Here is a 22562-nt window from a genome sequence, read left to right as displayed (position 1 = left end):
AGGTTGCTTTCCACAAGTCCTCTCTTATTATTACGCGAGGACCACTGTTCACCATCAGTTACTGTTCTTTCTTCAGTCATCCAATATTATCCACTCACAGTCCATGTTGGACTTTTCCTATGCCGTTTTCAAAATGAAAGTCGAGTTCTGATTCCACGCGCGGTACTGTCCCCTGTTAGAGGCTTTCTACAAAATTTAGGCTTTACATTTTCTATGCTTCAAAAAAAAAAAAAAAAAAAAGAGGAAATAGTGTACTTCTCAATAAATACCTCTCTTTACAGTCATCAATATAAAAAAAACTGCATATACTGTAACCATCACCCACATAAACATGTCCATAATGAAATGTGCAGCAGGCCACAAGCTATGGAGCTTTCATTTTTCACTGCTACTTCCATATATGATCCTTGTACACAGTTTAGCTGTATCTATGTTACTCTGCGATCCCGCTATCTTATTCTATGATTATACTATAACTTAACCAGGTAGTCCTGATGAAGAGGTCCTGCGTGACCTCGAAACGCGTAGACTTTTAACCTGTTCCAATAAATGTTTTTAACCTCAGGATATTCCATCTCAGCAGGGCATAAGTGATACCTCTGTTGGTGTTTCTCTGATAACATTTTTTAACCATATGGTTATTGCGGATTGAGCATGATGAGAAAGATGATTATATGGGGTTTCTAGAATCCAAAAAGGATTTACTTTCTTTTTTTGGTTCCCAAAACAGCGCCACTTTTAACAATGACATGCGGTGGAAAATGGTGCTTCTCCTCTGAAGAGTCACACTGTCAGTTGCTTAGGTTTTATCCTTCAGGTGGGGGATCCATCATCACAAGTCAGATTCGGCAATGTCATGGTAGAAAAGTGAGGATCGACCATTGTGACTCTTCGGAAAAGTAGCTCCGCCCTTATGACTCTTAATTTACTAAGTGATATTTTAACAGCTTTTTTCTACATTATATTGCATTGGCCAAAATATAGATCACCATCAACAATTTATCAATGTGGATAGAAGATTGGTGGCAGTTTGTTGGCCCAAATCTTTCTAAAAGATGCCATTGATATGAAGCGCTCTTCATCTACAGTAAGGTACCTATAGATAGTGCTAAAAAGAAGGATCTAAAAAGAAGGATCTTCAGAATTGTGTTGACAATATGATTGTTTCCCCACACACGTTAACTTTTGACTCTAAATATTTGTTGTCTGAGGCCAGATACATAGACATAACATTTAATTTTTCTTGTGAAGCGATACAAATATTTCTATTGAAAGAATAACTTACAGATTTGCATCTGTGATTGCATGGAGTTTCTGGGTATCAAATAGACATTAGTCCATGTCTGCCCTCCCACATGATGCCAGGAGCACACCAGTAAATATTCAGAGTAACATGGCAGTGCCCAGATCTAGCTTGGCCATCACAGCACTGGCTACACATTAGCAAAACATTAATTACCTGTCTCTTGGGTCTATCCATGAGGTCTGTCTGGTGTTGTGATCAATATAAAATACCCTGCCATCAAAGTCTCTTGCCTCCTCCCAGCCAGCTGGTAAAGGCAGCTCTGAGCTCTCCCTCATGCCAGGCAGTGGGCACTGAGCTGGGCATTGCTGCTGCTGCTGTTGGTGGTGATGCTGCTGCTGTGACTGCTGTTGCCTTCTCCTCCTGCCACCACTCAGCCAGGGCATTGCAGGAACAGGCAGTCACACAGCAGTTCTCTTCCTCTGCTTGCTTCTCTCCCTTTCCTCCTGCTGTCCTAGGACCTCTGCCTTCACTGCTGCTGCTTACAGAGATCTGTCCAGATTTGCAGAGAGCCAAAGTCTCTTTTGTCCCATTTTAGGTGTGATCATCCTAGTCAAGCAATGTACAACAATATAAATACACAAAAAGCAGCTTTTTTTGTCCTCCTCCTTGTTCCTGGGGTCCTCTGAAAGTCAGTCAGGCTCCACACTTGCCTTGCAGGGATCCTCAGCTTTGTCTTATCTAGGATTTTGCCAAGTAAGTTCTTCCAGACATCTGAGAGGTAGAATAATTCATTTCTAGTCCGGCCAAGTGGCCAAACTGAGCTCAGAGCTCAGGTTCTTGTTCATCCATGTCTGCTCTCACAGTCGTCTCATTCCACACAGCCCAGAGCAGCCACCTCCCCTAGTTTCTGGTTCCCTCCCTCAGCTTCCTGAGCTGTTTCCAGTCTCAAAGCTCCAATTTTAGCTAAAGTAATGCATGCACTGTGTAGAAGCAATCCCACCAAGCACTGGCCTGTGCTGCTGCCAGTCATGGATTTAATAAGCTGCAATTCAGAGACAGCGACACATTAGACTAAAGTTATACAACTTCGCAAACGTTATGAAAGATGTTTATTAAAGCCAGAAATCCCAAAGATATTGTCATTTGTTTTACATCAAGTCACTCCACCAATGTGAATGCACCATGAGAATAAATCTACTATAGCTACACTTCACCAGAAATCAAAAGTGATAACCGGTTCATACAGTCATTTGCGGTAAATATAAAAATGTATTTTTTCACTATTATTGTCTCATGCATACAACCACAAAAATCATACGTCCCCATACGTGCCCACTCTCCCCAGTCCCACAAGCTCGCTGCCTCGGGGTAATCCTTGACGCTGATCTCTCCTTCAAACCACATATCCAAGCCCTTTCCACTTCCTGCCGACTTCAACTCAAAAATATTTCACGAATCCGTTCATTCCTCAACCAAGAATCTGCAAAAACCCTAGTCCATGCCCTCATCATCTCTCGCCTCGACTACTGCAACCTCCTGCTCTGTGGCCTCCCCTCGAACACTCTCGCACCCCTCCAATCTATTCTAAACTCTGCTGCCCGACTAATCCACCTGTCCCCCCGCTATTCTCCGGCCTCTCCCCTCTGTCAATCCCTTCACTGGCTCCCCATTGCCCAGAGACTCCAGTACAAAACCCTAATGATGACATACAAAGCCATCCACAACCTGTCTCCTCCATACATCTGTGACCTCGTCTCCAGGTACTTACCTACACGCAACCTCCGATCCTCACAAGATCTCCTTCTCTACTCCCCTCTTATCTCCTGTTCCCACAATCGTATACAAGATTTCTCTCGCGTATCACCCTGTTGTGAATTAGACTTTTTGGCTCCCTCTTGTGGTTACTAGTGATATGACTCTGGGATTGTCTTTCCTCAGTTTGGCACCCACCTGGGTCGTTAGTCCAGGGGAGTTGCTATATAAGCTTCCTGGATCCTTAGTCCTGTGCCTGGCATTGTTGTAATCAGATCCTTTCTGTTTGCTCCTGTCTGCTGGTCCGGGTTCGTGCAAAATTAAGCTAAGTCCTGCTTCTTTGTTTTTTGGTTATTTGTTTGCTCTCATTTTTGTCCAGCTTGTACTATATGTGATTCCTGACCTTGCTGGAAGCTCTAGGGGGGCTGGTGTTCTCCCCCCGGGCCGTTAGACGGTTCGGGGGTTCTTGAATATCCAGCGTGGATATTTTGATAGGGTTTTTTGCTGACAATATAAGTCATTTTACTATATTCTGCTATTAGCTAGTGGGCCTCTCTTTGCTAAATACCTAGCTCATTCTTACGTTTGTCTTTTCCTCTTACCTCACCGTTATTATTTGTTGGGGGCTTGTATCCAACTTTTGGGGTCTTTTCTCTGGAGGCAAGAAAGGTCTTTCTTTTCCCTTCTAGGGTTAGTTAGCTCTCCGGCTGGCGCGAGACGTCTAGAACCAACGTAGGCACGTTCCCCGGCTGCTGCTATTTGTGGTGCTAGGATTAGATATATGGTCAGCTCAGTTACCACTGCCCTATGAGCTGGTTTTTTGTGTTTGCAGACTTAGTAATTATTTCTGAGACCCTCTGCCATTGGGGTCATAACATCACCCCTACTCTGGAACTTTCAACCACAACACATCAGACTCTCGCCTACCATCAGAATCTTCAAAAAGAACCTGAAGACCTACCTCTTCCGACAAGCCTACAACCTGCAGTAACCACCGATCAACCAACCGCTGCACGATCAGCTCTATCCTCACCTACTGTATTCTCACCCATCCCTTGTAGATTGTGAGCCTTCGCGGGCAGGGTCCTCACTCCTCCTGTACCAGTTATGACTTGTATTGTTTAAGATTATTGTACTTGTTTTTATTATGTATACCCCTCCTCACTTGTAAAGCGCCATGGAATAAATGGCGCTATAACAATAAATAATAATAATAATAATAATGTTATTCTATGGGGTTGAGCACATGTCCGATTTGCAGCGTGCACGATTTGCCTCTGAAAATAAATCGGATGGCACGCGCCCATTCAATTCTGTGATGACATCCAAGTGCAGTCTGGCTGACAATATAGAGAAGGTGGAGATACTTTATTTTTTGCTCTCCAACTCTGAGAAAATCGGATCACACTCTGATCAAGCTTTGAGTGTTATTAGCATAACCGGATCGATTTTCTCAGATGAGAGAAAAATGTTTGTGTGACCCAGGCTTTTATTATTTTTGCCCATTTACCTCTTTGCATTTTTGCTTTTAAAGGGTTATTCCCAACTTCATAAATAGGTATTGTAGGATAGTTCTTGTAAATATAACGTAGAGATGGGCGAACCCAAACAGCAAAGTTTGGCGTCCGTACCGAACACCTACTGTTCAGGCGCTGACACCGAACATGGACTTCACCAGGAAGTCTGTGTTACTGTTCAGGTTCAGCCCCCATGCCTGACAGCACGGCAAACACTGCTTATGATCGGCAGTAAAATCATTACCGCTGGTCAGACACCCGCGGTAATGATAACAGTGTGAACCCCCAGCTGTGATCGGAGGTAAAAGGTTTACCTCTTGTCACTGGTATCGGCTGTTGGGATCACTGTTGTCATTATCCTGCGCCTGCTGTCGCTAATAACAGCGGGAGCAGGCGGCAGCTGATGGCAGTATTCATGAATAAATAATTTGGAAAAAAAAATGGCGTGTGTTCCCCTGAATTTTTGATATCCAGCCAGGCAAAACTTACAGCTGGCAGCTGCAATTCTCATCTGTCAGCGTTAGCAAGGCTAATTATCTAGAGGGGTCCCAACGCTGTTTTTTTAATTATTTAAAAAAATGGCGTGGGATCCCCCACATTTTTTACAACCAGCCTTGCTAAAGCAGACAGCTGGGGGCTGGTATTTCAGGCTGGTAAGGGACCATGGATATTGACCCCCCTAGCCTCAAAATAGCAGCCCGCAGCCTCCCAAAAAAGGTACATCTATTAGATGAGCCAATTCTGATGCTTTCCCCAACTCTTCCCCCTTGTCCGGTGGCAGATGGGGTTCATATTTGTCGGGTTGATGTCACCTTTGTATTGCCCGGTGACATCAAGCCCACGGCTTAGTAATGGAGAAGCGTCTGTAAGACACCTATCCATTACTAATCCTATAATTATATGGTAAATAAACACACAGCCAGCATAAAGCCCTTTATTTGAAATAAAAACAAAACACATTTTTGCTTTTTAATTAAAATTAACAAACACAGTTATACTCACCTAATGCCCATTCCATTGAATCCCTCATCTCCTGTAATAAAATAAAAAACAACAATATAACAGTGTTCCTGCATGACAGTGCGGCAAACACTGGATGTTCGGGCCCCCATCCAAGTGAATGGGGTTCGGGTCCGGGTACTGTTCTGATACCTGAACCTGAACCTGAAATTTTTTTTCAACTGTTTGGCTGAACCTGCCAGATCTGAACATCCAGTGGTCCGCCCATCTCTAGATATAAGCAATTTTGCATTTTACTTCTTATTCAAATTTTCAGCCATTTTTCAGATATTAACACATGTACATCACATTGCCTTGAAGACCAATCATCGCTGGTAGACAACAGAACATGCACAATGCTTACCAGTAGAGATGATCGTACCGGAACTGTAACGTTTGGGGTTCATACTGGGTGCTGAACTCCAGATACGGACTTCTCCTGGAGTTCAGATGCTGAGGCGAGAGAGACTTTTGCAGCCCCCTAGATCTTGCTATCTCCTTTACAGCACTAAAGTTCGGGTCACCATTGACTTCTATGGGGTTCACATTCAAGTTCCGGTACCCAAACCAAGCTTTGGACTAAAGTGCACTCAAACCCGATAAACCCAAACATCCACGAGTCTGCTCATCCCTACTAACCATCTCTTTTCTAGTGAGCATGAAAGTACTGTTTTGAATTTGACCAGAGTCCCTAGTGCGCTATTACCTCCTAATCCAGGCCAGCTTTCTTGCAAAACTTACAAGTCGGATAGTAGCAATGGTCGGTCTATAGGCAACAAGCTGTAAACTAAAGAAAAGTGTTAACAAGAACGCCTGCAAATTTTAAGAGCGGTACATTTCTCCAACAACATTCATCTAAAAAGATGGGAACAATTCATTAATGGAGTTAACCCCCCAAAACATTTATCACTTGGAAACCTTCTTCAGTTTTGTAGACCTTTAGCAGAGGAATGTTGTGCATGCATTGCTACTCTACTACTCAATTCAAACTCTTCTACAAAAGGGACTCCGGGCCCCCCACTAGTGATCGGATGGATCTGCTGCTGTCGTACATTTGGGCCCAATTCATAATGTGTGTTTTTTTAAGCCTTCTCTTTACCATCTTGTGGTATTCATTGTTGTTTTTTGCGCCAAATTCTTCAAAGTGAAGTATGTAGATCGATAAATTTTGCAGAAAATCAAAGATACTTATAACTTTCTACACTTTTGTAGAGAAAAAATGTTGTGTGATTCTTTAAACCGTTGCATGTTAGACTTCCGCTGCACAAAAGTGAAATTAGACTACGCAGGATACTGGAATAAAATTTGCAACATTTCGAATAGCCATATATGATGACAAAAATATCTGGATAAGGAGAATCACAATCACATTGTTGAACAATGAAAATACATAGTTAAAATTAACTTAAAGGGGTTATCCAGTGAATAAAAATCATCAGCTATTCGTAGGATAGGTCATTCCTTGAGGATTGGTGGGTGTCCAACCACAAGGATCTCCAACAATCAACAGAATGCTGATTTTTTTTCGCCACCAGGGCTATTTCACCCCCATTACAAAGTGGAACAGCAGGTTGGATGCCTGACTGCTGCTTCATTCATTATGTGGCTGCCAGAAAAAGCCCCATTCAATTGGGGATAAAAGTGCCCTGTTGTGCCAATTGGTGTGGGCTCCAGTGGCCTAAGCCCTCTAACTAACAAGTTATTACATATTTGTGGATAGGTAACAATTCGTTTAAAAAAGGCACAAAGGGAATAACGAATAAGTTGAAAATGTAAAAAACACTCTTAGGGCTTATCCTGTAGGTAGGTGATAAATGTTTTGCATTCCCAAAGCAATAGCATTATTTTTAAGTCAACATAGCCATATGAGTGCTTGTTTTTGGGGAAATGATTAGGATTTTTCTATGGCAGAGGTTTGAGGTGTGTATATCATTTATTGTGTATTTTTTATTATTATTTTATTATTCATTTACCTATTCTGCCTTTGTTTTTCTTTTACTTTTATTTTTAAAGCGTTTATCATGAAGTATAATCACCATGTGAACTTCAGCAGAATTATAGTGACACCAGATCTACACTTGTTTTTTTTACTCTGCGGTATTTTTGTGTCACTGAATTCCTTGACCCATAACATTTTTATTTTTGCACTGACATAGCCATATGAAGTCCTGTTTTTTTCGCGACAAGTTCTATATTAAATGGCACTATTTTACATTACATGTAATGTATATATTTAATACATTTTTGGATAGGTGATACATTTTGACTAAGATTTTTTTTTTTCCGACTTTACAAGGAGTGGTCCAGCGCATAAAATGTATGTTTCTAACCATCTATCCTTACACCCTAATCACTTTTGTAATTTGCTTTATTACACAATACTTTACAATTTTCTCTATCTAGTTAATACCTAATTTTTTTTTTACTGTACTTCCTGTGACGTTTTGTTTGAGAGGAGTCTTAAATGTGACGTCACAGGAGGCTGGGGCTGCACTCGTCCGTCACACCTCAAAGAACAGGACATTATCAGGGTGCAGCGCTGCGCTTACGTACTAGTTTCTTACACAGCTGCCCCTCTCTGAGTATATCCTGGATACTGGGCGATCGACGGTGTGGGAGATGTGAGTGCAGTGCTAGCTTTCTGCTTGTTTAAACTCTTAGTTCAACTAAGTTTTTCTTTTGCACAGAGCCCAAAATTGTACACAGTATTTTAAGTTCCAAACCATAATTTTGAAGCGTATGATCACACAAAATAATTGTATTATATTACCATAGAAAATTACCATAAATTACATATAAAACCGTATAGTAAGAGACCCCCTTATATCCATAAAACCAGTGTTTTCATCAACAAATCTTACCCATATCCTTCTCTTGGGGTGTGTGTGGGCACCTATGGAGAAGGATATAGGGTAAGATTTGTTGATGGAAACACTGGTTTTATGGATATAAGGGGGTCTCTTGATATACGGTTTTGACCGATTCAGAATTGTGGGATGAGTATTCCCCTATATTGTTGTATTAGCAGGTGGTTTACAATTTCTTGAGGATACTATGCACTGGCACTTTACTTTTAAAAGAATTGTTGTCCTGACCCCTATCCTTTCATCTCTGTACCCATGATCCCTGTGTGGTGCTACACATCTTTGTATGGGTGCACCTGTTCCCTACTTTCAAATTGCTCTGTTAATGATAACTGGATAATGATAATTGGACCTTGACTGTTGTTATATGTAATTTATGGTAATTTTCTATGGTAATATAATAAAATTATTTGCAATTTTATTTCTTTTGTATGATCATACGCTTCAAAATTATGGTTTGGATGTTAGTAGGAAGCATCACAGGGTATTGCCCCAAGTAGTTTTGTGGATTGTTTCCAAGAACTACTATTATGGTATCTGTTTCTGAGATTTTGTATTTAACAGTATTTTAAGTGTAGCCTCACTAATGACTTGGAAGTTTTGGAGGCAACCCAGTGGGTGCTATTTGTATAGCATATAAAATTCAAAGGGGGTGATTCAGTTAGCTGCTTACACCCAAAATCTGGCATGAACACCTTAATAAGTGGCAATATTTTTACGCAACTCAACAGTTGCCCAGAAAAATTGCGACTTTTGGCGTAGTCACAGCCAGCTCTGCCGATATCGGAACAACACCGGCGGGACATGGGCAGGATGGTGTGTGATCACACCCACCCGTTAAATTCTTCATAAGTTACGCCAGTAATGTGGTGTATCATACTCCAGAAATGTACGCCTGCCCCAATTTGGAGCATATTTCTGGCAAAGGTTCATGCTGGTTATCAGATAAGCCTGATTCTGTTTAATTAATCCAGTCAATGTACTCCAGTGAGCGCTTCACTTTTATATACAGTGCCTACAAGTAGTATTCAACCCCCTGCAGATTTAGCAGGTTTACACATTTGGAATTAACTTGGCATTGTGACATTTGGACTGTAGATCAGCCTGGAAGTGTGAAATGCACTGCAGCAAAAAAGAATGTTATTTCTTTGTTTATTTTTTTTTTTTAAATTGTGAAAAGTCTTTTCAGAGGGTAATTTATTATTATTATTATAGAATTCTGTTTGGTTCCCCTAAAGTATTAAGAAGTAGTTCAGGCACAAAGAACAATGAGCTTCACATGTTTGGATTAATTATCTCTTTTTCCAGCCTTTTCTGACTATTTAAGACCCTCCCCAAACTTGTGAACAGCACTCAAACATGGTCAACATGGGAAAGACAAAGGAGCATTCCAAGGCCATCAGAGACAAGATCGTAGAGGGTCACAAGGCTGGCAAGGGGTACAAAACCCTTTCCAAGGAGTTGGGCCTACCTGTCTCCACTGTTGGGAGCATCACCTGGAAGTGGAAGGCTTATGGAACTACTGTTAGCCTTCCACGGCCTGGACAGCCTTTGAAAGTTTCCTCCCGTGCCGAGGCCAGCCTTGTCCGAAGAGTCAAGGCTAACCCAAGGACAACAAGGAAGGAGCTCCGGGAAGATCTCATGGCAGTGGGGACATTGGTTTCAGTCAATACCATAAGTAACGTACTCCACCGCAATGGTCTCCATTCCAGATGAGCCCGTAAGGTACCTTTACTTTCAAAGCGTCATGTCAAGGCTCATCTACAGTTTGCTCATGATCACTTGGAGGACTCTGAGACTGACTGGTTCAAGGTTCTCTGGTCTGATGAGACCAAGATCGGGGTCTTTGGTGCCAACCACACACGTGACGTTTGGAGACTGGATGGCACTGCATACGACCCCAGGAATACCATCCCTACAGTCAAGCATGGTGGTGGCAGCATCATGCTGTGGGGCTGTTTCTCAGCCAAGGGGCCTGGCCATCTGGTCCGCATCCATGGGAAGATGGATAGCATGGCCTACCTGGAGATTTTGGCCAAGAACCTCCGCTCCTCCATCAAGGATCTTAAGATGGGTCGTCATTTCATCTTCCAACAAGACAACGACCCAAAGCACACAGCCAAGAAAACCAAGGCCTGGTTCAAGAGGCAAAAAATCAAGGTGTTGCAGTGGCCTAGTCAGTCTCCTGACCTTAACCCAATTGAAAACTTGCGGAAGGAGCTCAAGATTAAAGTCCACATGAGACACCCAAAGAACCTAGATAACTTGGAGAAGATCTGCATGGAGGAGTGGGCCAAGATAACTCCAGAGACCTGTGCCGGCCTGATCAGGTCTTATAAAAGACGATTATTAGCTGTAATTGCAAACAAAGGTTATTCCACAAAATATTAAACCTAGGGGTTGAATAATAATTAACCCACACTTTTATGTTTAAAATTTATAAAAATTTAACTGAGGAACAAAACTTTTTGGTTTGTAAGATTTATGCATCTGTTAATAAATCCTGCTCTTGTTTGAAGTTTGAAGGCTCTAACTTATTTGCATCTTATTAAACCTGCTAAATCTGCAGGGGGTTGAATACTACTTGTAGGCACTGTATATATATATATATATATATATATATATAAACAACACGCAGCCAATAAGTGATACATCGCTGGAATCTGGGTCTCTGCCCCTACATTATACTGCTCTCAGATGCGATAGCAAACAGCTGGTGACAGATTCCTTTTAAATCATAGTAAACTATGTATCCCTGAACTCAGCACCTCTGTACTTATCAAGTTCTATCCATAAGAACCATAACAAACATTAAGAAGTTAATGTAATGACATACCCTCTAAGGAATTACTTACTATTAATTTTCTAAATAATTTATTGAGATCCTTAATCAAAATTAAGTATAATGTAAAGGCTATGCGCGAAAGGTAGCATTTTAATTTTCTCAATCTCTAATTCCTAAAAGGTCATTTTTCCACGAGGAAGAGAAATTAGAAATAAAGAAAGCTAAAGGAAATTCCTTCCTCCACCCCTTCAATTCCTGCAGCATAATTGTTAGAGAACCGTAAGAAAGCTGGGCTTGTACATCCTGTTGCAGTCGAAGGAGGAGGAGGAAGGGGTGTTCTCGAATGCCTGCTAAGAATCTGCCCTTTCACATCACGAAACAGGGACCAGAAAACCAGCTCACTCTGGACACTTCATAACTTAGAATTAGTATAAAAGACTAAAATATCACTTTGAAAACACAGTTATTGCTTACAGATTACATGTATCTATAGAGCGTAATGGAGACAGATGATTGTGGAATCTTTTACAACTGCATGAACGGCATGATAGGGTCATAGGAGCTGCTTTTTATAGAGTTAGGCAATTCACCAGGATGTAACACACAGCTGCAGGTTTTTTTCATGGTCAATTTACTGATATGAAAATAGCTTCTCCGGAGAGAAAGAGGACAAGAACGCTAGCGCTGCCTATTGGAGGTAGCATCCTAAAAAAATCAATATCAGTGCTTTAAAAGGGCCTCGTCATATGACTTAGCATAAGAAGCCAAACCAGAAAGTGTTTCTGACATATTGCAAACACGTATTTTGGAGTATTTGTCCCTCATCAGTATAAAGCAGTTCTAACTAGTTTGGCTGGGAGAGACCTCTCACTTGTGAATAAGCACCATTAGTGGAAGGCTGGTGCCAGTTAAAAGGACTTCCATGGACCGGTGTTGCACTAGCCACTCCATCTAACAGGTCCCAGTGGAACTTTGACCTTTATACAGAGATCTGGGCATTCACGGGGCCCCTCTGGGTGCGACTACGCATGTGGCTACTGGCCTGTGGAGCGGGCTGGCAGACAATAGAGTGCTGAGTCAGTAACAAAAGGTCATAGTCAAAAGCAAAACCATAGGGCTGTAAGGTAGTATAAATACAAATTAAGGCAAATGTTGAAAGCAATAGGCTGTGTGAGAATATCAGAGCAGTGCAACAGGATAGAACCAGAGGAAATATTAACTATAACTGGCAGCCTAAAACAGCCTGCTAGGGATGCATGTAGTATTATTTGGTTACTGTGTGGTTTTACCCTTCTGTGAGGAGTGCCCTACTAGATAGGAGCATGGCTCCCCCTGGTGATCTGGAGTGTGAAGTGTGTTGTGAATCTGTGATACCTGGAAAGATGGACTCCTTTATTACCTTCAGACGTAATATCACTCCCCCTGGTGGAAGAATGACATTACTGCAGCAACCAGGACTCTGGGGCGCTGCATGTGCATGGCTCCTCATCCCCATCCTTGTCTGCATGGCTCCCTCGTCCCTGTCTTTGTGTGCATGGCTCCTTATCCCCATCCTTGTATGCATGGCTCCTTATCCCCATCCTTGTATGCATGGCTCCTTATAACCGTCCTTGCATGCATGGCTCCTTATCCCCATCCTTGTATACATGGCTCCTTATCCCCATCCTTGTATGCATGGCTCCTCATCCCCATCCTTGTATGCATGGCTCCTCATCCCCGTCTTTGTATGTGAAGCGCCCCCACTGCCGCAGGGCCGAGGGGTACCCGGTACCGGGCCTCTGAGTCTCTGCTCTGGGGTTGTCACGGTGGCTAGACCCAGTCCGTGACCCTGCTGAGGGGCGTACAGTAATAGATGTGGGTAGATGATGGTGGTGGTGATGCTGTAGTGGTGCGGTGCAGTAAATAACGAGGACACCAAGTTGCAGTCTCTTTACCTCTTTACTGAAGATCTCTGGGTCCTCAGTCCGGAATCCGGATAACCAGGCTGCGCAAGTCCGGCCGGTCCAATGGCACCTCCAGAGTTCTCTTAACAGGTGGAAATCTGCGCCTTCCTGCTAGCGCTATGTGTTGTGGTCCTTCCCTGCTGTGCTTACGGAAAGTCCCCACAACTGTTGTGTCCGTTTCTTAAGTTCCCTCACAACTCGATTAGATGATGTTCTGCTAATCCTCCGTCCCTCCCTGATGTTACGGTTGGAACGGCACCCGTATGACGGGTATTCTCGGAGCTCTTCCGGGACCCTAGAGTCGCCCCTCTCCACAAGTTGCCCCCCAAGACTGCATAGGTGATTTAGGTGAGACAGCCCGCCTTAGACTGACTGTCCTGCCGTGGTTTAGAGTATTGCTTGAAGCTGAATATTGTAATACTCCCTCGGCGTTCCGGCCGCCGGTTGTGCGCCTCAGTAGGATGTTGCCTCGGTCTTACAGCACGACTCCTACTGGTATTCTCCTTGTTGCTTTGATCTCGTTTCTCACTCAGCACAATCTATCTCGCTTCCAGTCCCTTCTTGGGTACCGCCGCTATACTGAGCAGGCACGGTCCCGTTACGTTCGCTCAAGTTGCCAAGCCTCTGTCAGGATCCCACCCCTGACAGAGACCCTACTGTATCTTCCCCCACAACACCCTCTGCCACAAGGTGTTGCCTGGTTCCAACCCAGTCAGCTTTCTGAACTAACTTCCTGCCTGACCCCCAGTTTACCCACAATGGTGGGGAGTGGCCTAGTGAATAGAACCCTTAGCTCCCCCTGGTGGCCCGGCTGTGAAATGTATTGGTGTCTGTGATACCTGTCCAGATGAACTCCTTCAGTGCCATCAGACGTACTATAGCTCACCTTAGTGGCGGAACCACAGTACTGCAACGACCAGGACTCTGGGGCGCTGCATATGCATGGTTCCTTATCCCGTCCTTGTCTGCAGGGGCTCCTTATCCCCGTCCTTATATGCATGGCTCCTTATCCCAGTCTTTGTATGCATGGCTCCTTCCTTGTTCATGTATGCATGGTTCCGATAAAAAACAAACAAAAAAAAACCCCATCCTACTTACCTTCCCTGCATGCCCTCGCAGCATCTCCTTCTGGTGCCAGCAGCTCCTGTGGCCGGGTGATGACCTGTTCCCCACTCATTAAGGTAATGAATATTTACCCACGCCTATGGGAGTGGAGAGGGGTGAATACTCATTACCTTAATGAGCAGAAGACACGTGATCGCTCGGCCTGAAGAGCTGCTGCCGCCGGAACGAGATGCAGCGAGGGAGTGCAGGGAAGCAGTAGCGTAGCTACTGGGGGGGCAGAGGGGGCCGTCGCCCCAGGCCCTGTCACATGAAGGGGCCCACCGGGAGCCAGGGCAGGGCCACTTCTGTGACGAGGCAGAACACTGCATAGGAGCAGAGCAGTATAATGTTTGCTCCCGTCTGACGGAGACTCTGCACGCTACTAGCACAGTGGCCGGCTGCAGTCTCCCTCCTGCAGTGAATGGTTTTGCCTGTCCTAATCATGAAGTTTTTCATGGCTGCAGTTTTCTTCACTCTGTGCACGTTGGGATTGGCTCAGGCACGCTGGGTCCTAGTGCCCACAGCTTGCATTTCACTTACACTTCCTGGTCCTGCAGTGCAAACTTTATCAGTAAGTGGGGATGGAACTTGTTAGATTTATTCAATTCAGGTGTGTCACTGTGAGACCGCTGGGGTATTGTGGGCGCTGAAAGTGGGTGAGGGGGGACAGGGTACTGGGGGGTGAATGTGAGATCATGGGGGTATTGTGGGGGAGGGGAGGCAGGGTACTGGGGGGTGAATGTAAGACCATTTGGGTGTTGTGAGGGCAGAAGGTGGGTGAGGTGGGACAGGGCACTGAGGGGTGGATGTGAGATGATGGTGGTATTGGGGCTGAAGTGGGGGAGGGGGACAGGTCACTGGGGGCTGACTATTATAATGTTTAGTTATGATATTATATGTACTCCATCACATGTAATATTTGCTGTCTGGGGAGGCTGGAGATGGGGGGTTAGGGGGCTTTTGATACGTACCACCTGGGTCTTTTATGAGTATTAGTATAAGGAGCCCGCATACAGTAACCAAGAGCTGCATCACATTTACAGCACCACTCCGGCATTTTGTTTTATTTCATTGCTGGAGCGGTGCTGATAATCCACGTCCCCTGCCCCCTGTCTGATACTCACCTTCTGGCATTTTCATCTGTTTTAGTCTCCGCTCAGCTCCGTCTCCTGCAGTTTGTGACCGGTCCGCGGCTCCAGTGTTTCATGGAGCGGTGCAGAGGTCACCAATCAATGTGAGTCTGTGGGAGCCTCGTTCTGGCCTCTCTCTCACTCTCAGGCTATGTGCACACGGTGCGGATTGGCCGCTGCGGATCTGCAGCAGTTTTCTATCTGGTTTACAGTACCATTTAAACCTATGCAAAACCAAATCCGCAGTGCCCATGGGGCGGAAAATACCACGCGGAAACGCTGCGTTTTATTTTCTGCAGCATGTCAATTCTATTTGCGGATTCCGCAGCGTTTTACACCTGCTCCTGTATAGGATTGCGCAGGTGGTAAAACGCAGGTGAAATCCGCACAAAAAAACACAGGAAATCTGCAGTAAATCCGCACAAATCCGCAACAAGTGCACATAGCCTCATAGTCTTACATTGAGCGCTTGTGACATAGCTTCTAACTTCTGGCCTGTCAGAAGCTGCGCTCACAAGTTTGAGCAGCGGCACTGCAGCAGTGCCACAAAATAGTGAATACGCCGGAGGATGAGTAAATGACCGGGACATCCAAATCATTACAGGGAGCTGTGAGTCCATACTGTGTATAAGGGAGCTGAGTACATATCATACTGTGTATAAGGAAGCTGTGAGTCCATCATACTATGTATAAGGAAGCTGCGGGCCAATCATACTGTGTATACGGGAGCTGCGGGCCCATCATACTGTGTATACGGGAGCTGCGGGCCCATCATACTGTGTATACGGGAGCTGCGGGCCCATCATACTGTGTATATGGGAGCTGCGGGCCCATCATACTGTGTATAAGGGAGCTGTGGGCCCATCATACTGTGTATAAGGGAGCTGCGGGCCCATCATACTGTGTATAAGGGAGCTGCGGGCCCATCATACTGTGTATAAGGGAGCTGTGGGCCCATCATACTGTGTATAAGGGAGCTGCGGGCCCATCATACTGTGTATAAGGAAGCTGTGAGTCCATCATACTGTGTATACGGGAGCTGCGGGCCCATCATACTGTGTATAAGGGAGCTGGGGGCCAATCATACTATGTATACGGGAGCTGTGAGTCCATCATACTGTGTATATGGGAGCTGCGGGCCCATCATACTGTGTATAAGGGAGCTGTGCACACATCATACTGTGTATAAGGGAGCTGTGGGCCCATCATACTGTGTGTAAGGGAGCTGCGAGCCCATCATACTGTGTATAAGGGAGCTGTGCACACATCATACTGTGTATAAGGGAGCTGTGGGCCAATCATACTGTGTATAAGGGAGCTGTGGGTCCATCATACTGTGTATAAGGGAGCTGTGCACACATCATACTGTGTATACGGGAGCTGCGGGCCCATCATACTGTGTATACGGGAGCTGGGGGTCCATCATACTGTGTATACGGGAGCTGCGGGCCCATCATACTGTGTATATGGGAGCTTCGGGCCCATCATACTGTGTATAAGGGAGCTGCGGGTCCATCATACTGTGTATACGGGAGCTGCAGGTCCATCATACTGTGTATCAGGGAGCTGCGGGTCCATCATACAGTGTATACGGGAGCTGCGGGCCAATCATACTGTGTATAAGGGAGCTGCGGGCCCATCATACTGTGTATAAGGGAGCTGCGGGCCCATCATACTGTGTATAAGGGAGCTACGAGCCCATCATACTGTGTACAAGGGAGCTGCGGGCCCATCATACTGTGTATAAGGGAGCTACGAGCCCATCATACTGTGTATAAGGGAGCTGCGGGCCCATCATACTGTGTATAAGGAAGCTGTGGGCCCATCATACTGTGTATAAGGGAGCTGGGGGTCCATCATACTGTGTATAAGGGAGCTGTGGGCCCATCATACTGTGTACAGGGGAACTGTGAGGGACATCATACTGTTTGACGGGAGCTGCAGGCCCATCATACTGTGTATAAGGAAGCTGTGGGCCCATCATACTGTGTACAGGGGAACTGTGGGGGACATCATACTGTTTGACGGGAGATGCCGGCCCATCATACTGTGTATAGGAAACTGTGAAGGCATATTGTGCATATGGGAGCTGTTGGCCCATTACACTGTATATAGGGGAGCTCGGGGGGGCATTATACTTTCTATAATGGAGTTCTGTCAGCATTATACTGTGTATAGGAGAGCATTGGGCTCATATTATCTATAGGGGAGCAGTGGGAACATCATACTGTGTAAATAGGGGAGCAGTGGGAACATCATACGGTGTATAGGGGAGTTATAGAATCATCATACTGTGTATAGGGGAGCTGTGGGGGCCTTAGACTGTGTATAGGGAAGCTTTAAGCTCACTATACTGTGTATAATGGAGCAGTACATTGGGGAACTTAGGGGACATTATTAAATGTTAAGTGGGCACTTAAGCATTATTGTTATAGGGGCACTCCAGAGTATTGTGACCATCAAAGTTGCATATGGTCACAATATGGCGGTAAAGTCAATGTTCGTTTTTGTATATAGATTTATTTTCAATAACAGTAGGGTCATATTCTGAGGTTCCCCTATATTCACAACTAGAGTGTGCAACCGTAGCTGTAATCAGGGTTAGCTGGTTAGGGGCCCACTCAGATGTTTTGCCCCCCCCAAGTTGAAACCCTAGCTACGCCTCTGCAGGGAAGGTAAGTAGGATGTGTGCTGAAAGCGGGAGCACAGCGAATATTCTGTGACCCGCTGCTCCCCCTCCGTTTTTCTGGGACAACGACTCGTGTATAAGCCGAGGGGGGTGTTTTCAGGACAAAAAAAAAAGTGCTGAAAAACTCGGCTTATACACGAGTTTACACGGTATACTACAATCTATTATATACAGTACACAGCGGCATATTATATACCGTGTTAAGGAATATAGAATGGTGTATATATTATATAGTGTACAGATGTGGCTGCAGTGTATATATAGTGTGAATTCCACACTATATACATAGCGCCATACTATATAAACATCTCTACACTCTCTCTCTATAATATATATATATATATATATATATATATATATATATATATATATATATATATATATATATATATAGTAGCATAGCGCCTACTACGTGTCTTGGGGAACACTCGCTTGGCAGCAGAATCAAAGCACTCGGGCACGGTTTTCTATCAAAAACAGTCTTTTCGGTTTATTTCACATAATGTAAACCACATCCACAGGAACTTGGTAACAGTTTGAACACAGTCTGCATATATTCATCTTTACCACAGTTCGTCTCTGACCCCAGTCAGCATTATACATGGTTTTCAGACCGTTACCCGTTGGCAACCTTTACGGGTTCCTGGACACCCCTTGGCCTCCGAGGTGCCCATACACAATGTCTCTCACTCTGACCCCGGTCAGTGTCACACGGTTCCTTCCCGTTACCTGTTGGTGCCGCACAGGTTTCCCGGATCCCTCTTCTCCATAGAGGTATCCATCAGACGTTTCTCATTCACACTGACTTCAGGTCAGTCCCAGGTCCTCAACACAGACCTCCCAGGTCTACGGTCTCCAGGTGCTTCCAGGACGACTCCACTCGCCGGAGCCTCAAACACCAACCGTCCGTGCTATGTCCAGCACGCAGGCTCTCCAGCCTGGAATGGTCACTGTGTGCTTCCAGGATGTCTGTCCCCACCTGGGACCGTCCAGCACACAGGCCACTTTGCAGTGTCCTGCCAGGACACACGGAAGTGTGTCCACCCTGACGGACACTTACCCACTAACACTCACAATCCACCATGTGCTCCACACACCTCCTTTACATAGGTGTAACCACACCCAGGTACCTGTCACATGGCTAGTCAGGTGAGCGTGACATCACCACAGGTCCTTGCACACCATATATATGCCTCAATGCATATCTCAAGGAGAACACACAGCGCCCCCTAGCTGCCACAGGGGTTGCTATACCACATATTCCCCCCCTCTGTTCAAACCCGTAGGGTTGAACACTTGTCACACACCATCTTCATCATCACACCTTTGTCAGGTCTTTTCCCCGCCCCCAGCGGTCAACATGTAAACCCTGAGCTTTAGCCGACAAGTCACAACATTTTTGTAACAAGGTCTCCCACCAATGTCATGTCCGTAAGTTGGGATCGTCCACCTTCTTCCCCGGTCACGCCCAACTCAGGACCGTCAACCACAAGGGCACTCTCCGCACCAACCTCCATACCCAACAATTCATTTGCCCCGGACAACAGTCCGACTGCATCACCCTTTTGGGACACTCCGTCCCCTTTTGGGAAACCAGCATTTGGCAGAACTCCACCCTTTTTTTGAAACCACCATTTGGCAGAACTCCACCCCTTTTTTGGGGAAACCACCATTTGGCGGAACTCCACCCCTTTTAACAACCATCTTTTGGAAACCACCATTTGGCGTAACTCCACCCCCCTTTTTGGACTCCGCCCCTTTTAGGGACACCAGCTCCTTCCCTGGGGTACACCCAACAGTACCAGTTCACACAGTACAGAGAAAAAAAAAACCCATGTCTCTTTGGGTCACACTGGCCCTTTGAGAGTCTGCACAGAGAAAAAAAAAATGTTCTTTTTTTTTTTTTCCCCAACACTTCACCAGCTCCTGCTGGCAATCACAAGCCGCTGCTGAACCTCTTGCTGCAAGTGCAGCCGCACTCCACAATGCTCTGGACGGCTCCACTGCAGACTTCGTGGACCCGCCGATCCACAGCAAGACGCTTGTCACCTTCGTAACCCCGCCGAGTTACAGCAAGACGCTTGTCCCCTTCATGGACTCGCCGATCCACAACAAGACGCTTGTCACCTTCGTAACCCCGCCGAGTTACAGCACAAACACATTTTGCTCACTGATCCCGATCAGTATCACACGGTTGTCAGACCGTCGACTCCTCTGGCTTAGCCAGCACCGCACATGTGCTTCATAGGGAACCAATTTGTCCGCATTCTCCACCAATTGTAGCGTTTCACCCGCTACGGGTCTTGGGGAACACTCGCTTGGCAGCAGAATTAAAGCACTCGGGCACGGTTTTCTATCAAAAACAGTCTTTTCGGTTTATTTCACATAATGTAAACCACATCCACAGGAACTTGGTAACAGTTTGAACACAGTCTGCATATATTCATCTTTACCACAGTTCGTCTCTGACCCCAGTCAGCATTATACACGGTTTTCAGACCGTTACCCGTTGGCAACCTTTACGGGTTCCTGGACACCCCTTGGCCTCTGAGGTGCCCATACACAATGTCTCTCACTCTGACCCCGGTCAGTGTCACACGGTTCCTTCCCGTTACCTGTTGGTGCCGCACAGGTTTCCCAGATCCCTCTTCTCCACAGAGGTATCCATCAGACGTTTCTCACTCACACTGACTTCAGGTCAGTCCCAGGTCCTCAACACAGACCTCCCAGGTCTACGGTCTCCAGGTGCTTCCAGGACGACTCCACTCGCCGGAGCCTCAAACACCAACCGTCCGTGCTATGTCCAGCACGCAGGCTCTCCAGCCTGGAATGGTCACTGTGTGCTTCCAGGACGTCTGTCCCCACCTGGGACCGTCCAGCACACAGGCCACTTTGCAGTGTCCTGCCAGGACACACGGAAGTGTGTCCACCCTGACGGACACTTATCCACTAACACTCACATTCCACCATGTGCTCCACACACCTCCTTTACATAGGTGTAACCACACCCAGGTACCTGTCACATGGCTAGTCAGGTGAGCGTGACATCACCACAGGTCCTTGCATACCATATATATGCCTCAATGCATATCTCAAGGAGCACACACAGCGCCCCCTAGCTGCCACAGGGGTCGCTATACCACAATATATATATATATATATATATATATATATATATATATATATATATATATACACACATCTCTACAATATACGGTAATTAGGACAGCATTATACTATATTATGATTAGTGTTGAGCGATACCGTCCGATACTTGAAAGTATCGGTATCGGAAAGTATCGGCCGATACCGGCAAAGTATCGGATCCAATCCGATACCGATACCCGATACCAATACAAGTCAATGGGACTCATGTATCGGACGGTATCCCTGATGGTTCCCAGGGTCTGAAGGAGAGGAAACTCTCCTTCAGGCCCTGGGAACCATATTAATGTGTAAAATAAAGAATTAAAATAAAAAATATTGCTATACTCACCTCTCCGACGCAGCCTGCACCTTACCGAGGGAACCGGCAGCGTTGTTTGCTTAAAATTCGCGCTTTAACTTCCTTACGCGAAGTCCCGGCTTGTGATTGGTCGCGCGCCGCCCATGTGGCCGGGACGCAACCAATCACAGCAAGCCGTGACGTAATTTCAGGTCCTTCAGGATTTTAAAATTACGTTCCGGCGTTGTGATTGGTTGCGTCGCAGTCACATGGGCGACGCAACCAATCACAAGCCGTGACGTCACGGGAGGCAGGAGACGCACGCATTTTAAAATGCGCGCGTGTCCAGCCTCCCGTGACGTCACGGCTTGTGATTGGTTGCGTCGCCCATGTGACTGCGACGCAACCAATCACAGCAAGCCGTGACGTAATTTCAGGTCCTTCAGGATTTTAAAATTACGTTCCGGCGTTGTGATTGGTTGCGTCGCAGTCACATGGGCGACGCAACCAATCACAAGCCGTGACGTCACGGGAGGCTGGACACGCGCGCATTTTAAAATGCGCGCGTCTCCTGCCTCCCGTGACGTCACGGCTTGTGATTGGTTGCGTCGCCCGTGTGACTGCGACGCAACCAATCACAACGCCGGAACGTAATTTTAAAATCCTGAAGGACCTGAAATTACGTCACGGCTTGCTGTGATTGGTTGCGTCCCGGCCACATGGGCGGCGCGCGACCAATCACAAGCCGGGACTTCGCGTAAGGAAGTTAAAGCGCAAATTTTAAGCAAACAACGCTGCCGGTTCCCTCGTTAAGGTGCAGGCTGCGTCGGAGAGGTGAGTATAGCAATATTTTTTATTTTAATTCTTTATTTTACACATTAATGTTGTTTCGATACCGATACCCGATACCACAAAAGTATCGGAATACCGGTATCGGAATTCCGATACAGCAAATATCGGCCGATACCCGATACTTGCGGTATCGGAATGCTCAACACTAATTATGATGCATACATCACATAGGAGACACCGAGGCTGATGTACATAGGAGACACCGCGACTGCTGAATATATATCACATTGAAACTA

The 22562-nt window shown here is 45.7% G+C and overlaps 1 protein-coding gene across 2 annotated transcripts in view; it reads right to left on the bottom strand.

Moving 5' to 3' along the window:
• The window catches only part of WWC3 (WWC family member 3), a 187119-nt gene extending 184994 nt beyond the window's left edge, over positions 1-2125 (bottom strand). For both annotated transcript variants that reach the window (XR_013223763.1, XM_077294744.1), the window contains exon 1: positions 1460-2125. Coding sequence is in view for 1 of the 2 variants with exons in the window: in XM_077294744.1 (XP_077150859.1) it covers positions 1460-1689 (230 nt within the window). In the remaining variant the exon portion in view is untranslated. The remainder of the gene's footprint in view (positions 1-1459) is intronic.
• Between the last annotated feature and the right edge of the window lie 20437 nt (positions 2126-22562).

The sequence above is a fragment of the Ranitomeya variabilis genome, chromosome 3 (genome assembly GCF_051348905.1).
Source record: "Ranitomeya variabilis isolate aRanVar5 chromosome 3, aRanVar5.hap1, whole genome shotgun sequence".
Lineage (NCBI taxonomy): Eukaryota > Metazoa > Chordata > Amphibia > Anura > Dendrobatidae > Ranitomeya > Ranitomeya variabilis.
This window is presented reverse-complemented; position numbering and strand designations above follow the sequence as displayed.